The sequence below is a fragment of the Ambystoma mexicanum genome, chromosome 5p, assembly GCF_040938575.1.
Source record: "Ambystoma mexicanum isolate Mex_15411 chromosome 5p, UKY_AmexF1_1, whole genome shotgun sequence".
Taxonomy (NCBI): domain Eukaryota; kingdom Metazoa; phylum Chordata; class Amphibia; order Caudata; family Ambystomatidae; genus Ambystoma; species Ambystoma mexicanum.
In genome coordinates this window covers 1,025,949,500-1,025,974,076 of record NC_090930.1, presented here as the reverse complement: position 1 = coordinate 1,025,974,076, position 24,577 = coordinate 1,025,949,500, and the positions used below count along the sequence as shown (strand labels likewise).

The 24,577-nt window shown below is 45.0% G+C and overlaps 1 protein-coding gene across 1 annotated transcript in view; it reads left to right on the top strand.

Moving 5' to 3' along the window:
* The window catches only part of PSMG4 (proteasome assembly chaperone 4), a 267,165-nt gene that overhangs the window by 129,330 nt on the left and 113,258 nt on the right, over nt 1–24,577 (top strand). Inside the window, exon 2 of the mRNA XM_069613513.1 lies at nt 8,693–8,768. Within this exon, the coding sequence (XP_069469614.1) occupies nt 8,693–8,768 (76 nt within the window). The remainder of the gene's footprint in view (nt 1–8,692; nt 8,769–24,577) is intronic.

Here is a 24,577-nt window from a genome sequence, read left to right as displayed (position 1 = left end):
ATCCAACCTCTGCCAACAAAGACTGTTTGAAATTGCTAGAGGCAACCATAAAGAAAAATTGAAGTTAACATCTGAGATAATCTCCCTGCTAAAAGCCCACCATCAACACCAGACGCTGACCCCCACACCCCAAACAACTGTACAACCTGAACCAGGTTCCCTCATCCCACATCTAGCACAGGAAAGGGAAACGCCAGAAACATCTATGCCACACCGATCTGCAAAAGAATCAATTGTCAATTTTTCTATTGTGCAACAAATTACTGCAAATACAGCAAAGAAAATTCCCTCAGAAACGTATCAGATTTTCTCTCATGGGGGAAAAAAGAACCAGAACCCAAACAAGGAATTACAAAGAAACGTGCGAAGAAACAAACTGGATCAAGAGCTTTTCTACGCAAAATAAAAAACCCTGAAGATCCATTCGCAAAGCCGCAACCAGACCTGGAAATGGCTTCAGACACACCAACTATGGAAGCCACCCCACAGCCACCGCGACAACAGCCCACAAAACAAACCCCCACTGTCCCATCTGAAGACGTTACACCCACTACTGAAGAACTGCTCAACCTAACTACTCACACAGAACAACAGATTCTATCTACACCCTCGTCCTCACTCCAACAAAATGACAAGTCTCATAATCGTCGATGAATATCGAGTTAGCACTCCAACTTCGATATGATGCACCTACGAAGAAATTTCGGATGGTTCTGTGAGAGATCTAAGCACAGTCAACTTGCTCGATAACATACGGCCAAATCTCAAACAACTACTTGCTTCATTTTGACTGCTAGTAGAAATGTTCAAGTCTCGCCATACCTGCCTTTGTTGATCCCTTATACCAAAGACAAATCCACACATTACGGATAGATACCACAACCACCAGACCAAATCCACAAATTCTGAATAGGACAAATGTTCTACGACTTTCCCATGCCATAACACAGCTAGCGTAGATTTCCACCACCAATATAAACCTTGTGATGTTCAAAGATGACCACGAACTGGACAGAATTTGGATTTAACTGCTGGTGCACAAAAGAGAACACGATCACAAACGCAAAACCATCAATCCTACAGGCGTGAACCACCACAACAAGAATACTCTCCAACATCAAATCGTAACGCTAACCCATCACCATACCAGCACCCCAACTCCTTAACTGGTCCGGACTCATCATTCCACCAGAGACGTGTGCATTCTACAGAAGGCTCCAGCCGACACCAGCGACCAATCAGAATAGATTATGACAGCCAACTATCACACATAACAAGCCCTTCAATCACCAACTCATAACCATTAACTGAAACAGATGATGCTTGGTCACTCTGTTCCTGGAATAAAAGGGGCAATTCCCATCTCTTCACCCAGGCGGAACCAGAACTTGACACCTACCATACCATATGTTTACAAGAAACCTGGCTCACTATTACTCCCTGCTGCGACAGATTCCTCGCCTTTCTCAACCCAGCAATTGCAAAAACTCAGGGAAGACCTACCACTGGTCTCCTAACCCTGATGAAAATCAACTCAGAATGGAGCGTAATCGAGACAGAAAGCATCAACCACTGGACGCAAATCACTATACTAAGAACAAACATACCCCCTTCTTCCAGTCAAGACAGCAAAACACAACAAGAAACTGGAAGACTAACTGGAATCCTGAATCTTAACTGGAACCCAGCAGCCATATCAAACGAAACATTAATCGACGGAGTATTCCTAACAATTGACAACTTAATCAGTAAACATCGAACAATTGAATTCATAATCTGTGGGGATTTAAACATTCACCTCCAAACTTCAGACGGAACACTCATAAACCAGAACAAACTATCCGCCCAGGCCGAAAGTGGATGCAAGAAACAACCATCATTCTTATTTTAACTGAACATGCCAAGTATTAGAACCAAAAAACGATTCCAACCTGGTCCAGAGGAAACTCGACTGCCATAATTGACTTCATCTTCCTATCAGAATACCTACATTCACAATAACAAAAGTACAAACGTTGCTTTCAGACAATAGCGACCACAGTCGACTGGCGATCCACGGTAGTGGGCTCACTCGCAAACTGCAGATTCAACCTCAAATCCCACTCGAACTGACTAATACAACAACTAGATTACAAATACCACAAAAGCGAGGACTGCCCTGCCGAATGCATTCCAACAATCAAATATGAAATACTCTGACAAGCTAAACTATCAATGGATGCTGATCCCTTTTCAAAAAGAGAGTCGTCCAATTGTCTTGCAACAACACTGACGTGCATACAACGAAGAATGAGCAGCACAAAAAAACTCTTGCGAAAAACATTACGCCTACTAGGAAAATCAAAAACTGCAGAGAATGCAACAAAAGCAAAAAAACTAACGCAACACTATACGAATTGGAGAAAATCTCAGCAACTAATTCTCCAACAGCTTGATGAGGAAGACATCATGAAAACATATAAAGCCCACAACAGGAGAGCCCTGTGGAACTTACTAAACAACAACTCCGAAAACCAACATAAACTTACTGCAAATGTAAAGCAGGAAAAATAGATCCATCAGTTCTCTGATATCTATAAAGCCCGGCCCGCAGATTCAGCCGCCATAGACTCTATTAAAACAAAAAAGTGGAAAGTAAATGCAGACCACGAACATATCATGCAAATGATTCAAAGGCTAAACACCTCATGAGCTCCTGGTCCAGATGGAACTTCCAATGCGATCATAAAACAAGATCCCCAACCTGGGCTATCTGTAACCTCTTTCAGCTGATCAACACACTAAACCAGATCCCAAACTCCTGGCCGACTGCCACAATAGTCCTGATACATAAACAAGGACCCTGAGACGATCCGGCAAACTTCCGCCCCATCGCCCTCCTCGATCCCCTCAGAAAACTATTTGCCTCCATCCTTTTGAAACTAACTATTTGGGCCACAGAGATGGGCAGATTTTCCGCCAGACAAACAGAATTCACACCAAATGTTGGAACTAACATCAACCTTCTCCTGATCCACTTAATCATGAAGCCATCAAAAACCATACCACTATATATGCAGCCTTTATTGACTTACACATGGCATTTGATGCCATATCAAGGGGAAGACTCTGGGCAAAATTGGAGGCATGGAACTGTCCAACACATGTCATAGAACCAATCAAACTTCTATACTCCGAAACAAAGATCACAGTCAGACTCTCGAAAGCAGGCATAACGACACCAGCCATCCACACGTCAAACGGCTTAAAACAAGGCTGCCCTCTCGCAGCAACCTTATACAACTTATTCACAGCTGATATTGAGGAACATACATTCAGCCCTGCAACAAACCCCCCAAGATCAACTCTATCGCGGTTCCTGTGATGCTATACGCAGACGACATTATCCTCCTAGACAAGACGACTGCAGGACTACAAACCAGCCTGACCTTACTAACTGGATACATGAATCAAAATGAGCTGACTATTAACATCAAAAAACGAAGGTAATGTCACTAGGCAAGATCCCTTTTAAAAAAGAAAAACGCCCAACTATTAAGCTTGATGGAAAACCAATAGAAGCCCTTACCACCATCAAATACCTTGGAATCCCAATAAACCAGTCCAAGGCAGAGGCTCAATAGCTTGAAAAAATCAAACCGAAATCTCACACCCTGGCCAGGCAGGGTTGCGTTCTTCACCGTAAAGACCGAACATTTTTTCTCAAGCCCATCATAGCCTATTACAAGCCTAAATTCATACCTACCATTACCTACGGTACGGAGGCAATGCTCAACGCAAGCTCCATAAACTGGACAAAGTACGAGGCAATATTCTGGCGGAAAATTTTACATCCACCCCATCCTATCCCATGCCAAGAATCCGACACGAGATGGCAACACAATCACTGGATTCCATTGTACTCTGGAACGGACTGGATATATTCCGCAAGATACTATCCGATCATAAAACTCGAGCCATATAAATCTTGATGCTCCATCCGAATACTTTCAATAATTCAGCCCTAAAGGATTGGAAACACAAACTGCTGCAAGAAATGGGTAGTCAAGACATTTCAGAGGAACTCCTAACACTCCGACCTCAACATGCTAAAATCAAACTTATGCGCAATGATAGGTTTTTTCAGTTGGTTCGTTTTTATCCAATCAACAAAACCTCCAATGTACTGCAGACAGCTGAGCAATTCATGAACTACCGAAATACCTGACAATGTTCCCTGACACTAACATCAGAACAACGTTCATGAAAATACGATTAAACACTATACCTACAAGAGCCAACCTGGCCATTGCTAGACTGATACCCTTTACAGAGCAACATTGCCGCTTCTGCAAAGCGCAAGGAAATCTCGAAACCTTATATCACCTCGTGATGGAATGTAGTCTACTCTCCAATCAGAGTGAACTTTTTTTTTTAAAACATGTTTTTATTGATTTACAATGTGAACAATATGCAAGAACGACCCCAAAAAGTCCCCCACCCTCCGTAGGATGTACTCATGGATCCATCAGTTCTCGGGAGTAATTATTAAGAAAATAGGTCTGTAAGTCTAATATTGTGCAGACACCATTGTTCCATATAGTCCGATTGTAGATATTCCATTCCTTCATGAAGGATTCTCTCGAGCCCTGTAGGTTGTGTGTGATCTTTTCCATGGCCATTTGGGACCAGACCTTCTGCAGCCATGTGAATATTAGTGGTGGGTCTCGCTTCTTCCAGTTTCGTGCTATTGTTGCCCAGGCCGCAATGACCAGACCCATGAAGCTTCTCCACTGCGCCTTGCTGTATCTCTTGGCCTGTTGGTCTTTCCACCCCCATAGCCACACTTTCTCTCCCTGCTGGTCCGCCTCAGGGAACATCTTATTCATTTCCGATATCATTTCTTTCCAGAATCCTTTGACCCCTTGACAGTCCCACCATATGTGTCTCCATGTGCCTGCCTCTGGGCAGCCCCTCCTGCAGCGGTCTGACGCTTGCGGGTACATGTATTGAGCCTCTCTGGTGTGTAGTGCCATTGGGTGACTATTTTTATCCACATTTCCCTTGTTTGCACTGCTTGTGTCGATTTCGGGATGTCCGCCCACAACGCCTGCCACTGCTGTCTTGGAATTTCTTCCCCTAGAGATCTTTCCCAACTTTTCATGTAGGCCCATTTTATTCTCTCATCTTGTGTGTTGATAAAGTTGTAGAGTGAGGAGACCAGCTTCCTGTCTCCTGAGCTAGTTAGGAGGTATTTTTTGAATGTGGTCAATTCCCTAGTGGCCGCCTGTGTAATTTCTGGAGTTGATAACCAGTGTCTAAGTTGTTCATATTTGAACCTGTCGGCTGTCGTGAGGTTCCAGATCTTTTTGCAATCTGTGAATGTTCGAATTGCTCCGTCTTGAAACATTTCCCCTATTTTCCTGCATCCTGCGTCTTCCCATTTCTCAAAGGCTCCTTGTTCTTGTCCCAGTGGGATTTGAGGATTCCTGCAGATGGGCGTGAATGGGGCGTTCACTGTGGTCATGGTGCCCTTCGTGTTTGTTCATCCCAGGCATTTAGTGTGGTTTTCATGACCTCACTAATGCAGAGGTTAGGGTGTCTATGCTGTTTGGATTTCCATAGGACCTCCTCTAATGGGGTTCTCGCTATCGCCCTGTCCTGGGTTACCCAGATCGTTTGTTGGTCATCCCCCAGCCATTCTTTCAGCATCCACAGTTGCGCCGCCTGGTAGTAATTTTTGAAGCAGGGAAGTGACAGTCCCCCTTCTCTGATATGTGTCGTGAGGACGGTTCTTGCTACCCTGGGGGGCTTCTTGTTCCAGATGAATGAAGGGACAGTCCTGGATAGGGCTTTGAAGAACGAGTTAGGAACAGAAATTGGGAGAGCATGGAAGTAGTAAAGCAGCTTGGGGAGAGTATTCATCTTCACAGATTGAATTCTTCTCCACCATGAGATCATTAGCGGACGCCATCTTTCCAGGTCTTTTTTCACTCTGGCGAGCAGTGAGGGGTAGTTTGATTGTATAAGGAGTCCACTCTGATGCCTTCTTCTGCAACTTTCAGGCCTATCTGACCCGCCGCCCTCTCCAGAGCCCCTCTATCCCCTTCTAAGAGCAGAATTTCGGACTTTTTCCTATTTATTTTTAGGCCTGAGATCTCCCAAAATTCCTCTAGTTCTTGTATTGCATGTGGGAGTGACGTCCCTGGATCCTCAAGTGCCAGGAGCATATCATCTGCATAGGCTATTACCTTGTGCTGTTTGCCTGCCATTTCTATCCCCTTGATGTGGATGGCTTCCCTTATTTTGATTAGTAGTGGTTTCAGAAATATAGCATATAGGAGGGGGGTAGTGGACAGCCCTGTTTTGTTCCCCTGGTGATCGTTATCCTATCTGTGACTTCCCCATTAACCGCTATTCTTATCGAGGGGGAATTGTAGTTAGCCTTGATCATGTTTATGAAGTGGTTCCCAAAACCCATGTGTTCTAGGGTTTTAAATAATATTGACCATTCCACCCGATCAAAAGCCTTTTCGGCATCCAATGACAGTAGTGGTGCTGGCGTATGTGTAATGCCCACTTTTTTTATTAGATGAATTAGCCTTCTTAGGTTATCGTGAGTTTGCCTCCCCGGGATAAAGCCTGATTGCTCGGGTTGATTAGAGATGGGAGTAGTGGGGCAAAGAACTTTTTGGCACCTTCTTCAAACTTTCATCACAACAAATGGAACTAGTAGAAAGATGAACTGCATTACTGAACAGCCAAAATAACCTATACATCTACACAATGGCTCTGTTCCTCCCAAACCTTCTCCAACTTATGGAAAAAAATTTATTAAGAAGCCCTAATTCTCATTCTTCGAAAGTCTGACTCTCAACAAATAAAAAAGTTTATAAACAAACTACATCATTTATAAAAAAAAAAAAAAAAAATAACTCTAGTCAGCCTCTCAGGCTGCGTCGCTGCCCAACGCGGTAGCTTCTTTCCTATCAACCTAACGTGGCTGATTTCAATCGTACTGTCTTTTCGCCAGAAATCACGTCACTCATCCTGTTTCAATAAGCCCATTCATATGCGCCTTCTTCCTCCTCGCCCACCGTCTGTAACCAACGAACAACCAAAAACATTAGAGGAAAAAACCCTTCACCTTTTGCCTCCCACTTGTCATTCATTCTGTCCCTTGTATGTCAATCCCCTGGGGACCCCCCTCCTGACTCTATCCATGCACCCTTTCCTTGCCGTGCTGTCCTTTGTTGCTTGATTCCTCCTGAGAGCTTACCTTCTCTGGATTAACCGCTTCACAACCCTTTTCCAACAAGTTTATGTATCCTGCCATCCACAATATTTATTTTTTGTGTTTAAGGTGCTTCGATGTGTTCTTCGTTATACATGAAGTAAGTAAAACAAGTACACCAAAGATTTTTCATTAAGTGCTTAATTGCCTGTTTTTGGGCTTGGTGGACAAGAATGCATAATGGGGATGAAATTGTAAACCCCTGCATGGCACAGATCCATCTAAAAGTGTGGCTATGACTGCAGGAGGTCCTTTTGGATAGCTTTGTGTCTGCTCTTTATGAGCTCCACTCACAATCTAGGTTCTCGAACTGCTCTTTTCAGACTGACAAATGTACCAAATAAGATGAGAACCCTGTTCGGTCCTCCTGTGTGGCCATGTGCCCTTGTGTATACATGTCATGTATACATTACATATGTTATTAATGACTGCTAGCTACATCTTTTGTATTACCTTTTCAGAATACAACAATAAATGTAGGCAAGTCAATTCAAATCATTAAATTGTCATACATCAGTACAGTAAAATGTTCACATATCGCAGAATGCGCACCAAGATGGAGCACAAAGGGAAAACGTGCAAGAAGACAAAAACAAAACAGAAGAAGGTTGTAAGTAGCAGTACACTCACAAAGGGTGAACCCCATATACGTGCAGTAAATAATCAATACAATATTTTGAAGTGCACCTTAAAGGCACCCTACACTTACAAATGCACAGGGCCAGAACTACTACTAGTAATTAATAGCTATTAGTTATTAAAACATTTTGGTTTGCATTGGCAAACTTGCATCTCAGGCTTGGTTTACAGCCTTTGACTGGGAGGCTGGGGACAGCAGAGTGGAGCACACCTGTCTGCACACACAGCAGAACATTGTTCACACAAGTCCAAGTGATGCTGGTCACCAATGCACCTACCAGGGGGTGCAGTGGACTTTCCTCTCTGGCCTTTGCTTTTGACCTATCCAGTCCAGTCTTGGCTGCAAGCCCAATCTCAACACCACGCTTGCTGCTCGAGCTCCCCTGAGGAAGCCAGTTTGTTAACTTAGAATCACTCTGTGCAATGTGCAGGCCTGAAAAAATGTATACCTTGTGTAGGCTTCTGCTGCATAGTCTCTCAACCACAGGCCTTTGCTGGAATCCTGGATGACAATACACACTTAACACCTGATTCGACCTGAAGCAGGAGGCTGTTTACATTATATGCCCGGGTAGTTAGCCACCCTAACCCTATGCTGACTCTGCACGCTCAGTGAATATAATAGAAATCCTCCTTAAAATGGGTGCTTCTACAATAAAAGTTGTAAAATGTTGTTCCAAATGCATGATTTTAATGGAATCTTAATCTACATTGATGAAGAACATTGTCATTGGAAGATTTCGTAGGGCAAAATAATAATGTTGTTTGTTTTGTTTTTAGGATTCTATTCCAGTGGCTACATGCATCCTCGGAGACGCATCGGACACCACCTCCTGTTCTTTTGCACAGAGATTGGGTATGTTGATGGTGTGCCTATTCAGTTCATGGTGTGTGCAATTAATTCCTGTACCCCAACTGTGCTTGTTTTGTTACATTCACATAACAACGTTTGATTTCTTGTCATTTTCAATGAATTATCATCCAAAACAGGTACTTCCTCCCACGGGGTAATACATTATGGATGGAATGGCCTCACTTTGCTCTTTATCCTGGACCCAGAGGTGGCAGACAGACCCAGTTGTATTATGTTTACCATTCTAACCTAATTCCCCTGGTTCCTTCTTTTATATGTCTATATTGATACAATTTTAAAGAGTATTCCAGACGGGCTTGTAGAAGTGAGTTGTAGAGAGGAAAGTAGAGCCTACATGTAATATGCAGGTATTTGGTCGGTCCTGCCTCTTCAGAACATAAAATATGGCAAACATTCCGGTGGTCCAGTTCCCCTGCAAAAACCCAACCAAACCTCTTCCTTCAAGTCAACTTGCGGCACTCTTGTTTTGCCTGAAACTCTCCCCATCCACTGCAAATTCTCAGGTTACCTACGAGTAATTGTGAAGAGGAAATAGAGTCTCGATAATAGAGAAGACAAAGTAGAATTATAGATTTATTTTAAGGGAGCAAGAAGAGAACAGTACCAAAAAGAGTGGTAGAACATTAAGAGTTGAGAGACGATTAGGGAAGAGATAAGATGTTTAGTAGCTTGAAAAGTGAGGAAAGGACGAACTTTACAAATATTATAGAGCTGGAAATGACAGGAACGAGAGGTAAAAGAAATGTAGTGAGCAAAAGAGAGATTAGAGTCAAAGTAGAGGCCAAGATTGTGAGCTGTGGGAGAAATAGAGAGAGTAGACGGAGGAAAGGATATGAGAGGAGGTGGCGGATGCGGGGTAAGAGTGTAGCGGGGAAGAATAAGTCCTCAGTCTTCCCTGCATTTAGAGTGCAAAAGTGAGAGGCCATCCAGGATTTGATAGCAGAAATTCAGGCTGTAAGAGTGTGGTGGATTTCGGGAGTGAAGGAATAAAAGGATAGAAAAAGTTGTGTATCATCGGCGTAGAAGTGATGAGAAAGACCAAAAGAGGAGATTATGGAAGCAGGTTGAGAAGTGTATAATGAGAATTGAAAAGGACCCAAGACTGATCCTTGGGGAACTCCGTGCTCGAGGGAAAAAGGCGAGGAGGTCTTGCCAGCCCACAAGACGGAAAAGATTCTGTTAGATAGATTAGAGGAGCGCCAGGAAAGGACAGAACCTCTGGGACCAAAGGGAGAAAGAGATTCCAAGAGCAAAGAATGATCCACATGTCAAAAGCAGCAGATAAATCGAGAAGAATAAGAAAAGAAGAGTGTTCGGAATAGCGAGCTGAGAGAAGAGTTAAGCACACAGATCAGAGCAGTCTCAGTCGAGTGAAGAGGACAAAAACCACACTGAAAGCATAGAAGAAGAGATGGATCGGTGACAAAGGATGACATATGAGAATATACAAGACGCTATAAGAGTTTAGAGAAGAATGGTAGGAGGGAGCTAGGTTGGAAATTAGAAACGATAAGAGGATTAGCAGAAGTACAGAGACAAGTGTTAAGGAAAGAGGCAAGATATGGTATAAAAAGAGGGAATACGAATTAGGAATAAGAGCAGATGAAATTGGGTCGGTGGGAGTTGCTGTAGGATGCGCTTTGGATAGCAAGAGTAGTTCATCAGAGTTGCAAACAGGAGCAAAGCTGGAGATGAAGGCAGAGGGGGGTAGGAGGAGATGAGAGTAAGATGGTTGGGGAGAGAGAGTTTTACGCAGAGTGTGAACTTTAGAGGAAAAAAGTTAGCGAAATCAGATGCAGACAGAGTAGAATTAATAGAGTGAACGGGAAAAGGAGGGGAAAGGAACCGTGTTAGAGTTTGAAAAAGATGCCTAGGATGGGTAGATTGGGTGTGAAGAAGATCTGAGAAATAGGCACGTTTATCAGAGATTATACAGTTGTCGTAGAGGGTGTGATAGGAGAAATAGGCAGAGTGATTGATTCAATGAAGATCTTGTTTTAAGCCAGCCAGCGTCTTTCCAGTCGGCTGAGAATACGTCGCATAGCACAGAGATGAGGAGAGCCAGGGTTGAGCGGGTTTACTGGTAGGCTGAAAAGCAGACCGAGGGAAGAGATGGGCAAGACCAAGGGAAAGAGACGATGAGAGAGCAGATGCTGCCCCGTCAGCGCGGAGAGGAGAGGAGAGAAGGTCAAGGAAGAATAGTGGTGCAAGTGTCATGAAAGAGCGAGGAGTTGAAATTGCATAGATCATGCCGAAAATATGTTTTTGGTGAAGAAGTAGGGGAGATCTGAGGTGTAGAGGAAAGAAGTGATAAAGAGAGTAAAGAGTGGTCAGATAGGTAAACAGGTAGAGCTAGTACAGAAGAAGCAGTGAAAGTAGAGAGAACGATTAAGTCTAGTGAAGATCCAGAAATGTGAGTAGGAAGCGGTGAGAGCAAGTGGGAGTCAAGGCTAGAAAGAAAAGGAGAGCCGAGTGTTTAGAAAGTTGAAGAGCAAGGACAAGGATGCAAGGATGTCTGTGCAAGGACAGGTTCAAGGCGGTTACCTTGGCTCAGATCCTCTAGGCTCTAAACTTGCAGGACTTGTTGGTGTCTCTGTACCTTGAAGATAGCTACTTCCATGTAACAGTTCCTCCCTAACACAGAGGTCCTTGAGATTTGTGGTTGGAAATAGCCACTACCAGTTCTGAGTTCAGCCTTTCAGTCTTTTGTCGGCACCCACAGTCTTCAACAAACTACTGGCGATGGTTGTGGCTTCTCTGAGGAGGCAGAGGATTCACATCTTCCCCTACCTAGACTATTCGCTCATTCAAGTCTGCACCTTCGATCTAGTGTCTGCACATTTGTACCACAGATGCAACCTTCTGCACAGTTTGGGGTTCTCACTGTACTTCAGGAAGTCCAACATTTTGCTGTCCCAGTCCCTCTAATCCTTCAGTATTGGACAACCAACTGCGCAGTGCTTTTCCTCCTTAGGATTGTGTGGCAAACTTCCTACAGATGTTGCATGTCTTTCGGTACCGGACGCCATTTTTGGCCTCTGCCTTGCTTTGTCTGCTGGGTTTTGTGGCTACATGCATCTTGATGGTGCCAGAGGTCAGGTTATGCATGAAGTGGCTCCAGTAACCTCTCCATAGTCACTGCTCTAAGTTCCAGGGTGACTCATAAGAGTGGTTGTAAGTCTGTTTTAAGTCTCAGGCGTTGTGCCAGAAATCTGTTATGGTGGGCCCTTTGAGAAAACATGGTAAGAGGGGTGTTGCTTCTGCAACTTGGGCCTCAATGAACAGTAGTCACAGATAGCTTCTTAAAGGGTTGAGGTGCTCACCTCTTAGATCTCATGGTGAGCGGCCTCTGGTCCACAATAGAAGCTTGGCAACATCTCATTTTTCTAGGGAGATGGCCGATGAGTTTGGCCCCCGATGCCTTCCTCCCATCTGTGCGAGTCAAGTGTGGCCTGATCCCGATTGACAACACAGTAGTCATGGACTACGTTAACAAAAGGGGTGGTGAGGGGTTGTTGGCTCTGTGCAGAGAAGCAATGCGACTGTGGTTCTGGAGAACAACATATCTCTAACAGCATCCCATCCTGCTGGGACTGACAATGTAATAGCAGATGTTCTCTGCAGACATACATTGGCCTCGCACAAGTGGGAGCTCTGCCACAAAATTCTGGAGAAGATTTTCACTTTTGGGGGACTCCTTAAGTAGATCTCTTGCTTCCAGTTTGAACAGTAAGTGTGAGTTATGCTCCAGGAAATTTCCTCTGTCAGGCACTATGGGGACTCATTGATTGTCGAATGGAACTTCAAACTCCTCACAGCATATCCAACCTCTGAGTGAGCAGTGTGACGAATTGTGGGATTCAGTCACTTCTCCCAAGGGGGCAACTCTTCCCTGTGAGGCTAGGTAGGCAAGCCTACTACCCAACATTCCCCCCACGGGTGGTGGTAAGTGGGATCGCACAGGGAGAGACTGCCATCTTGGGGATAAGGACTCCCTTTCCCTTGAACTCCCTTTTCGCTATCCCCAAAAACTGAGTAAAACCTTTTCAGTTGACAGACAACCAGACGAAACTTACAGGAGTTACGTATAGTATAGCTCCACACAAAGGAAGGACTATCCTGAGAAACTGTGGAAGCCCCAGCATTGTGTAATGCAAGTGGGAGAAACAAGAGAACGTCAGAACGAGACCCAGGAGTTACAAACCAGCTGGAGAAGGGAAACTGGTGACTCTGGGAGAACACTGCATTACCTGGCTACAGGCAGAGTGCTAGAGGAAGTGCAGAAGTGTGAGACCAACTGGAAGAAGTTTGCCCCATGGCTGTTAGTCCCAGGAGGAACATCTATGAAGGGATGAGGAGAAGCCCCAGCACGAAGGTGCTTTGGATAAAGCACACTGAAGACGGACCCGAGAAAGTCTGAGAGGAAAGAGAGAAAAGTATGTGGTGGTGTCAGAGGACCGAGAAACCCAAACATTATTTGCCGAACCACAAATTGACATGGAGTTGTGTCCAACAAAGCAGAATCAGCGGCCACAGAACCATCCTAACTGAAGACCGAAGAGAGTCAAATGCTGACCCGGTGATGCAGCACCAGTACAACAAAGGTAGCAGGGAGAGCAGGAGGCCTGGGGGACAACATATGTATGACGAGTGTTTACAAATACAGAGAAAGCACGAATATAAAGATTGGAGTGAGCCTAAAGACCAATACTCGTCCTAGTGAATGGCAAAACCAGAAGAAGAGTGAAAATCATTCAGGGATCACCATCCTTGTCCCAGTGAATGGCAAAACCATGAGAGCAAGAGTAAATTACGGACTCAGCCTACTTGTTTCAGTGAAGAGATACATAACAAGAATTGTCCTGAGAATATACTTGTTCATCCCAAAGAAGAAACGCACATTGTGAAGAATATTCAGAGACTCAGTATAACTACCATATTGGAAGACACCGGGTGGAGGTCCATTAAAGAATTAAGTAAACCTAAAAGAGGAGTTTGAAGAACCAAGGAATCCAATATAAAAAGGCCTGGAAAATCTCCTGAAAAGAACTGAATGACTTGGTGCGAGAGATAGCAAAAGGCTATCTAAAGATGCTATATTCTTGAGCACTTTGCTGAAAAGCAACCAAGGAGAATGGAGTCATCCTCTGGGTTTTAGTTGTGTAGTATTAGTTGTAGGGCCAGCCTAGGTTAGCTTTGGACGGAGGACTGACTTTTCTTGTGGATATCGCCATTGATGGCTAGCACCCTACTTTAGTTGTTAGGTGGGGAAACCCATAGAACAGGGAAAGCTATGCATTTTCTTTATGTATTTTTTAAATTATTTTCCAATAAAACTTTTTTTGAGTGGCACATATTAGTCTGTCTCCTCCTTATAGCCTACCGGAGCAGTACAAGGATGAACATGAGAAGCACATAATTGACTTGGAGCTGTTGGTGATGAAGCTTGCTTTCTCCTGTCCATCCATGAATATGAATTTGATTCTAGTGGACCTGTTGTAGGCATGGGTCATATAACCGACCTACACTTTTTAAAATATTCCATAAAATGTGAATAAAAAAACAGATACATACGTTAAAATTAAGTTTAAAAGGATGACATGAGGGCCGCAATTATAGTGAGTACACAATCATGTATTAAATATATTCATACCATGTATCAAGATTGTGCATTACGTTTGGCAAAACCTTGTATCCACTAAGCTTGACGTACACAAGTTAATAACGCCCATACTTTCAGCGGTATATCGGCCGCATACACATATGCCATATAAATGATCTAGTACAGGTCATAATTGTGAAAACTCTTGTCTTCTTTATAAAGCCAGTATAGTTCTTGATCTCCATTTGAATATTTCAGACAGAAAAGTATAAAGTGCTCTAAATCTTTGCGTTACAAGCTGTACATCTTCCAATCTACTGGCCAGTACTGTTCCCAGCTGTAGAGAATTTAAACTGTGCTCTCATTATTACGTTTCTTACCGCTAAGCGATTGGACCATATTTAGACCATATTTAGAAATAATCATGCATTTTCAATTAGAGGAAACATTAAGATTCACTATCATCATACACAAAATACTTAATATGTGCTGCTAGGTCTTTACAGACCTCTGGGGTTAAGGAAATCAAGTTGGTGTAATTGTCAGCAGCATTAACTTTATACAGCAATGTGAAAAGGCCTATTATTACTTATCTTAATCTCACTAGTTGTCTTTCCCAGTGAGGTTAGAAGATAAGGAACTGGAAAATTGAACACCCATATAGTCAAAGTTAGATAACCTTGGAATCGGGGAACCATTACTAGTCATGATTAGTACAGATTTCTTGCTCCTTCCTCTTGAACATAGTAAAATTGCCGATTTTTGTGGTGTTCACTTTCATATCCAGCCTTTTCATGAATGCAGTGTATGCATTTATTAGCACTTCAAAAGCTCTCGGAGATGTCATCTGCATATGAAAGCAGAGGTATAGACATGCCTCCTATCTTAGGTACGTCTGTTTTGCAGTCTAAGAGAGCCTGATTCAAACCATTTTATATACATTGAAATCAATTATGGGACAGGTCGCACCCCCCCCCCCCGCCTTACACCAGATGATATTGGCAACCATGGGGTGCAGTGACTATCACCTCCGTTTATTACACATGCTTCACTGTTTTGCGTAATACCTTTAAAATGACTAATATAGCTTGGGGGAATTTCAGGGACCTGGGCACTCGCCACAGTTTGATTTTCTTTACCTTATCGAAGGCTGTGCCCTGCTTGTGAAGGCTAGATAGGTTGGCTCCTTTTTAATATATAGTGCATGCCTTTAAGCTGTTCTAATGTGCATATAATTGGATGGAATCACAACTAAGATGTCGTGACAATATAGTTTTCCGTTACCCAGTGTTCAAGATTATTCACAAAAGTACCCGTGTTCCACAACAAATCTCTGGGTGCCACAAACTTCACTGTTATTATAATCTTCCGTTCGGGGATTCCTTCCCAGGATATTTTCTCCCTGCTACTCACTACCCACACTTCCTTCTTGGCTCCTCGGACTGTCCTCAATTCCTAGGAGACCTTTGTCTGGGTCTCGTGACCCTGCATGCACCTGCACATTAGGGCTGTGTGAGGTGAAAATCGGCCGCATATGTTCCACAAAGAGCCTGGCCACCTGGGCCTCTCTACAGGCTGGTCATGGTGCCTTTTTCACCCCCTGTCTAGAGGTCCTGACTGTAGTCCCCAACACCCAGTCGTCATTTCACTTCCTCAGAGTCACAATGGTGTTGTGACTTTTCCTTGACCGCCTGCTCTCTTCTTCTCTCTTCTACTTCCACCTCCTTGAAGTCTCATAGCATACTTCTCCTTTAGGCCGCCCAATCTTAGTGTGTCTGCTCCTCTCTCACTTCCCTCTGCTCTTCATCTCTGACCTCCTATATCTTAATCTCCTTGTACTCGTCAACTATTCTCCCATCCTTCCCCTTTATCAATTTCTATTTCCTTCAGTGTTTCCTCCAACTATCCTGAATATATTCCTCTTCCTCAATTCTCCTTCCAACCTCCCTCTTGGACACTCCTGTCTTTCCACCAATAGGTCCTCCAACCACCTCCTGAATACCCTCCTCCTCACCCTTAGTGCTACCTCCAACCTTCTCTTCACTCTGCCTAATGTTCTCCCGCAATACCTCCTTACTCTCCATCCCCGCTTTACTGTTCCCCACCTCCAACCTCCTCACCTGCCCTTTCTCTATCCGATATCGTCATGCTCCATTTCCTTTTGCTCTTGACTCTAACAGTCTCCAGCACCCTCTCTGGGCCTTGCTCTCTCCATGCTCCTTCACTCTCCAGGCCTTAAAATAAGCCTCAGTTGCCCAGATCTTACAGGACCGCTCCTCTTCACTCATCTGGGGGTCCTCCCTGTGCCCCCATAATCCTTTCCTTCTTCTCCAGCAATTTTCTAGGTCTCCAACCCTGTAGTTCACCAGCTCGGCACTACAAAAACATGCTTAGTGCTGGGGTCCTAACCCTTGTTGTAGAGGGCTTGGGCCGAATGGCTTTACCCAGATTGGCTCGAGGGCCCATGTGATTCACCGGATCATCCTGTTTCCCTGGATTGCCCTGTATTTCTGAACCTTCTGTGGGAGTCTTCAAATGGAGCCTCTGCCATCTTGCATCCCTTATCAGAGTCTTCTCTCTGCTGGATGTGTTGGAGCATTTGTTCTTTATGCCCTGCCTATTTCTGGAGGGTTATTTCGCTCTGAAGTTTGGCGGGGTGTCCCCTGTGGCCAGCAGGCCAGTCATTGTGCTGTAAATTCCATTTGTGATGTTGGAAGTTTAGCAAACCGTCCTGCTTATATGTGGCTTGGTGTCCGTTTCTGCTCCATTAAACTGAAGAGAAGGGAGGGGATCTGCATTTTCTTCTGCAACTTGAAATGTCCTATAGAGAGGGATGCAAGTTCCAGATGGTCTGACCTCTGGCATGGGCTTGGGCAACTAGTCTGTTCCTGGTCTCTACCCCTGCCCCGCAGTGTTCTTGGCCCCGAATCTGCAAGTATCTTTTTCTATTCAGATCCTGGTTGTCCCTCTGTGCAAGAGTTATGAGAGATGTAGTTTCTTGCTAAGCGGTCTGTAAACCGTGTCCTTATAATCTGGATTTGGAATCTGTTTTCCTACTGCTCTCCTAACTTTAAGGGCTTGAGTGCGGTTCCTCCATTTCACCCTCCCTTCTGGATCTGTGTTTGCCTCTTCTGGATCTGGTCCAAATGTTCCCTCTGACACAGAGGGGAGTTCTGGTAAGTGTTCTCTCTGAATGTTGGATTTCCACAATTAAACAGGGTGAGGTAGCCTGGGAATATAACCCTCTGGGCTATAAAAGCATCTATGGACCTGGGGGTGTCCTGCCCAGGTTCATGCGTTGATGAACTCAGGGGCACTTTGTCACAGCCCCCAAATTAGGGCAGGGCAAGCGTTGGGGCAGCATGAGTGTTTTAAAAAAGAAAATAGAGATGAAAGATTCACCATGATTTTGCATGTTGGGATTGTGCAGGTCGATGAACTTGCACAGATCCAAGAAGTCCGAGAACATCTGATAGTCAAGGGGTAAAGCTGCATAATTGGACCCTTATAAAGAGCTATAAGCACTTTGACTGTAGTTGGACAATACTAAGGTGTTGGAAAGCTTGTGTGTAGAACAAAGCCTACTGGGAGTAGATTCCTGAAAAATGTAATGAATTGAACAGTCTTATGTATGGAACGTGGTATGCTGTAAATGTGAATCTAGAAATCCATAGTGAACTCAATCAGTTTGGTAGAATACTGCAAGCCGAGAAATAAGTCTTAATATGCAGACCTGTCATTTGTGTAAAAGTGTACATGCTGGTAAAAGAGACTTGAAAGTCCTTGGATAAGGGCAGCCACAATCCTTTCAGCCCTCTGTGTTGCTCAGAACACAGTGGATGGGGATGACCTTGCCACACCCCATATAATTGGTGGGTCTGCACTTCAACATCTTTACTGTGGTAGTCAAGCGGTTAAAGCTCAGAATGTATTGAACTGCTGTTCATCTAACACTGCTACTTGCTGGAAAAAGTTGCAATACTCCGAGCTATCACTCGTCTAAAACATCAGCCTCCTGGGAAAGTGTCTTAAATCCCATTAGCACCCTGGGCGGGGGAGCCAGCCAATCAGTTGGCTAGGAATGCGGGCTTGAACTGCCAGTACAAGCCCCCGATCCAAGCCGCTTGATGGCCGGCTCTCCCTGCCGGCATCCCCCCCCCCAACCCTTCGTCCCATTGTTTTTTCACAACCCCCCCTACTTACCTTATTTCGGCAGCGACACCTGCCGCCACCGCATCCGCTCCTTCTCGTTGACTTCTGCAAGCTGCCGTGGAAAGGGAAGAAGGGCTCCTTATTGAGCCCCGCCTTCCGTTTCCATGGTGGCCATCTTGGAACAGGGCAATGACGCCACAGTAGTGGCCTAGGTCCTGAACCATTGCATGCTGAGCAAGAGTCTTCAGATATCAAAACGTATTGAACTGCTGCTCGTCTATTCTGTATCCTGGAAAAATGAGTCTTAAATCGGAGATCGAGCAGAACTATTGAGGTTTGAAAGATTACATCCTAAGAAATTGAGTTAGGTCGCAGTCAGGAAGTGAGAATTCACCTGAACAAAATTAGAGCTGACTCAAGTAGTCCAAGCACGACAGCAGTCAGGGACTGGATTCTAGTATTCGGTAGGACAACAATTTAATTCCACCGTTCTATCCCAACATTTTATATCACACAAAATGAGTTTTGGAGCACTATCTAGTGCACAGCAAGTCAAGCCAGAGTTACTCATGAGGCTACCAAAGCTGTCCCTGAGCAGAAGGACACCATATCGCCCTATCAGTCTCAGGAGGTTAGCTCAGGGGCAGCGTGCTTGCCTTGGAAGCAAGACGACACGGAGCAACCCAGGTTCGATCCCAGGGTCCGCGCTTAGAAACCTCTGGGCATTAAGCGCCTTATAAATAACATCATATCGGGGGGTGCTGTCCCTAGGGTAACAGGTAACAGTGATGCGCTACCTATCTAAAAAAAGAAGGGGAGAAGACTGTCCCTACTTAACGGGGCACAACAACTTTTGCATATAGCTTCATTTTCTAAAAAGCCACATTAACAGTAACCCATGACAGGAATAGATCTCTGTCTCAACTTGCTCATGATATGAACATTACTGAGGGGAATTTCCTATGTGGCTAGTGAAGCCCTTATTTATTAATCAGCAAAGTGTTATAGCGTATGTACTGGGCTCCAGTGAGTGTCTAACATTCCTTGCAGCTATGCAGGGAAAGAGCAGGGTCGTAAATGCTTGATGCACCTGTTTACCAAAACAGGCGTCAAATGTTTACAGAGCACGAATCATGTGTACCTTTGTGGATATCGTGGAAAAGAAAAAGGTCGACTGGTTTCGATGACTGTGGCAGCTCATCTTCAGGACCAGTTTAGTTAACCATGGGCATTATCCCTTGGATCCTTAACTCAGAACTGGGCCACAATCTCGTGACCTAGGTAAAGGGGAAAGAAAGATAAGCCTCATCCGCTATATCTTCTGGGGGGGGATAGGTTTAATAGCTACTAAACAGTCAATGTCATTGCAGCCTTTTCAGAAAGACAAATGCCATAATTGTGGACACTAGAGGCAGCTCCAGCCAGGAATTACATAGACCCCTCATAAAAACACCTCGCATTCACCATATATTGCTTATTATCATTCTGTTGATGCACTAGTCTAAGCTAGTACCATTTTCATTTGGGTAAGAGTGAGGCCCGGATAAGTCACATGCTTGCCCGGGCAGCAAGTGTGGGGCTCTTTTGTGTAGCCTACAAGAGGCAGAGACATCAAAAAGACACAGGCAGTGTTTAAGTATATCACAGTTAGTGTCCGGCTCCTTACTCCCAACAAGTGGTTTGTCGCATTTGGTCAAGAATTAAAACTGGCCCGATATGCAGAAGCATGGCGTTACACCTAAAACAGACAAAACAGGTGATTGATCTTACCCATAGCCAGAACACTGTTCCAAGATGGCTGCTCTTAGAGAGGCAGCCTCTGCAGTGACTTGAGGCTCCGCCCACTCTAGGCACGCAATCGAGCCGCCGCGGGACGACCGCATATAGCAAACTGATTCTGCAGCCAGCACACCAGGCGACGGTGGATCCTCAACAAGTAAACAAGATTCTGATGTTTGTTAATCTGCTTAGAATCACATTGTGTGCATAGTCCGACATCCAGGGGTAACCGTAGAGTATTCCATCTTGTCTTTCGAGAATTGAAAGGGGACGTCGACATGGGAGTATCTGTAACACTATCCCTACATGATGTGTAGTGTACCCAAGATCCCTCATGTGTTCCTCAGATTGCTTTTTCCACCCAGATATCTGGTCGCCTTATGCAGAGTTTGTAAAGAACATTGCTGTTGTCCAACCGACCTTTGGTCGAATAATTCTATAAAATAGTTAAGATCACCTCTTCCGTCCCTTATCTCGACGGCTGTTCCAGTCTCCGCCGAAGACCTGTGAGAACTTCGACGGACGGTGATCCTGTCTATGTTGCCGACCACGTGGCCGGGCCTTCTGCTGGCCTATACAGTAGAGAGAGTGGGGTTGGGGTGGACATTTCTTTTCAAACTGAAAATGCCTTTCCCTTTCCTTCCTCTTTCCCATTTGGTCTTAGTCACTCTGTGTACCCTCAGCTATGGAGAGGACTTCATTTAGATTTTGTCCTATTTGTAAGAGCAAATTCCCATGGAAGGATAAGCACAGACTGTGTAACCAGTGCTTGCCGCTCGATCACAAAGAGGAAGGGTTTGCGGCTTGTAAGCTCCTCTGCCCCAAGACGGTATGTCCAAGGCTGAGTTTTCTCCCACTGCCGCTACCACTGAATGTGATGACGGTGAGAGTGACTATCAGACCTCCGAACCGGAGGTTGTTGACCTTTTGACGGAACGCTCGCGTTCCGCATCGTCTGTCCCCAGCCCCGATAAGCACGGCGTAAGCTCTGCTATGGGGAAGTCGCACCCCGGCGACAAAGACGGACTCGTGCACGGCACTAAACGCACAACCCCAGGCCTTATTTCGACTATGTTGAAGACGACTTCGGCGCTAACGGGTACACTGGTAACTCCGGCGATACCTGCCAATCACCGGGATCGGCAGCCCTCCCTGCAGCCGCAAACGCACCTAGCGACTGGGCATTCCAAGACAAAGGGCGCTACGCCAAAAATACATAGTTCCGTTGATACGCATCAAAAGAAGGCGTACGGCGATGATAAAGTTCCGGCTTCACCGAGGACTGCGATAACTCAAGACAAGGCCTTAATATCGCTGAAAAGCTACCGGAAAAGGTGGCCGATAAAGTCAAGGCCCCGGCTCTGCTGAAAAATACTTCCTTACAATAGCCGGCTGTAACTACGCGCCTCCTGTCTGAGAACGTTGTCGAAAACAGCCTGGCATGAATTGTAGCCGCTGATTCTCAAAGACGCCAGTTTAGGGACTCTTCGAAGGTTTCCGAAAGGCCCAAAGATCTGCTGAGATCTAAGAAGAGCGTTCATAAGTTGAGAGAAAGACACAGGGATGCCCCACTTTCATCGCTCCCGCCAGAGGAATTCTCTGAAGGAGAAGAAGGACTTTCTTCGACGTTAAGGCACAAATCACTACAGTTTTCGACGGAAGAGAGTGCTAGAGACACTTTTTCGACGGAAGACAGTGTTAGAGACACTTTTCCACCCCTAGACCATTCTAGATCATCAGTCTGGACTAGAGAAAAGTTTGAGGACTGCATTGAAAGGCTGGACAGGTTTGTTTCACGTTCTGAACAACCTATACCAAGAAGGCCACGGGATGAAAGCCCTTTTAACCCTAGAGCTAAATTCCCAAGGCTTTTTGACCCCTCTTTAGAAGAGAATATATATAATTATGACCTTACTGAAGAAGACATTCCACCAGTTACTGTAGAGGAAAATCCTTTCTCTAATGAAGAGGAACATGAGCCCATTGAAGATGAGCCCATTGAAGGCTGGGGGAGGACCCAGATATAGGTGACCCCCAACCATGGCAGTCCCCAGATCCACAAGATCCAGATATTCTGGCTTTGGACTCCCCTAAAACCACCCCTACAAGGAACCCGTATCCAATTGATGATCAGTTGATGTTTACCGTAATGTTACGTAAGGCAGCTGAAGACTTTAAAATTGCCACTAAAGAGGCAGCCCCTGAAACAGACTTGGTTGAAGATATACTTAAAGAGAAGCCGTCAGCCAGCCAGGCTATCCCTCTCCTCAATTAAAAAAAAAAAACGCCTGGCTCCCTCCTTAGCAGAACCTGCTCTCACAAGAGGTGTAAACCCAAAAATTGAAAAACTATTTCGGCCTTCTCCCTCGGATCCTCTATATATTAGGTCGTTCCACCCCAGATTCTTTGGTAGTCACTACCACAAGAAAAAGAGCAGGGGTCCCTTTGTCAACTGGCGAGGCACCACCTGACAAAGAAGGGAAAAGACTTTACGCTCTTGGGAAGAGGTGTACCACAGCAGCAGCGTACTCTACGCGTATTGCCAATAACAGCACTTTATTGGCCAGTTACGCCAATGCGCTTTAATACAAAAAGGCCTCCAAGAGGCTCCAGAACCCCTACATACCCGTCTCCTCACCACACTCTGATAGTAGGCAAGCTAACCAGAGCGTTTTAAAGAACACTTTGGATTCTTCTGAGACGGCCAGTTGAGCCCTGGCTCAGGGCATACTCCTGAAAAGACGCACATGGCTTTGGATCTCAGTATTTAAACCTGAGACGCAAGCGTTACTTATAAACAAACCCGTGGAGGAATCCAACTTGTTTGGTAAGGCGGTCGACGAGGCCCTAGAGACCGCAAAAAAGGAACATGACACCCTAAAGAGTCTGGACCAAATTACTCAGAGACCCTCCATAAGAAGAGGATTTGGAAACAGGTTTTTTCGTGGTCAACACTTCACTCATCAACAATACTCTTCAGGAAACAACTGGAACTCCTCACAGGGAACCAACACAACAAACCACAAAGGGGACAGCGCCGTGGTAAGGGTAGGGGCAGGAACCCTACCCCCAGAGGTTCCCCAGCCTCGGGTTCCAAATGACCCGAGGATTTGGATCCCCTCTCATGCATCCCCGGTCGTGGGCCGGCTTACATCGTTGCTGCAGGCATGGGAGAGAATAACCACGGACCAGTGGGTGCTAAAAACCATAGCCCACGGGTACTGTGTAGAGTTCAACCGGTCCCCAAAATTCAGACCTCAACGACAACGAAGACTAACACCAGAACATCTTTGCATACTACTTCAAGAAGTCGAGATTCTGGAACAAAAAGGAGCCATAGAAATCGTATCTCTATCACAGGTAAAAGAAGGTATTTATTCAATGTACTTCCTTGTACCCCAAAAACGATCTAACCATGCGCCCTGTTCTAGATCTGCACCCAGCGAACACATTTTGTAAAACCACAAAAGTTCTGCATGGTCACCCTGCAGGAAGTAATTCCCCTGCTCACACAGGGGGATTACATGGCAACTCTGGACATGAAAGATGCATACTTTCATATTTCAATGTTGCTAGCGCACAGAAAATACCTCAGATTTATGATGAGAACAAACACTATCAGTTCAAGGTACTACCCTTCGGCATAGCATCTGCACCAAGAGTATTTACAAAGGTATTAGCAGTAGCGGCAGCACACCTGTGCAGGCAATCCATTCCAGTATATCCTTACCTCGATGACTGGCTCATAACAGGGGACTGTTAGGAGACGTGTCTGTCAAATACCCAAAAGACGATAGATCTTGTATTCAGTCTGGGATTCTCTATCAATGACAAAAAATCCAGCTTTGACCCCAGTCAAGTCAAACAATTCCTAGCGGCTCTAATTCAAACAAAGGACTGTCTCGTCTTCCCCTTCAACAAGAGGGTTCAAAACATGTTATTCTCCAGCATGGGGTCTGGCATGGATTCACATGCTCATGAATATTCCCCGTCGTCAGGCTGGGAATCCTCAGTAAAGAAAAAATCAGTATCCGTTTCGTTTCTGATCTGTCTTTCTTCGTAGTAACCAATCACTGGTCTCTGGGTCATACTGCCCCCAGCCAATGACTACCCTCTCCCTAAGCCCCTCCCCTGGCAGCCATCCTCAGATTTTTACCGCACGTTCAAGTGTTGGGAGTCCTCATGCTATAGCTCTCCAGCTTTTACTGCGTTTTTGCGCTTTTTTCAAAGAGATTTTCTCATTTTTCAGCTAAATCGA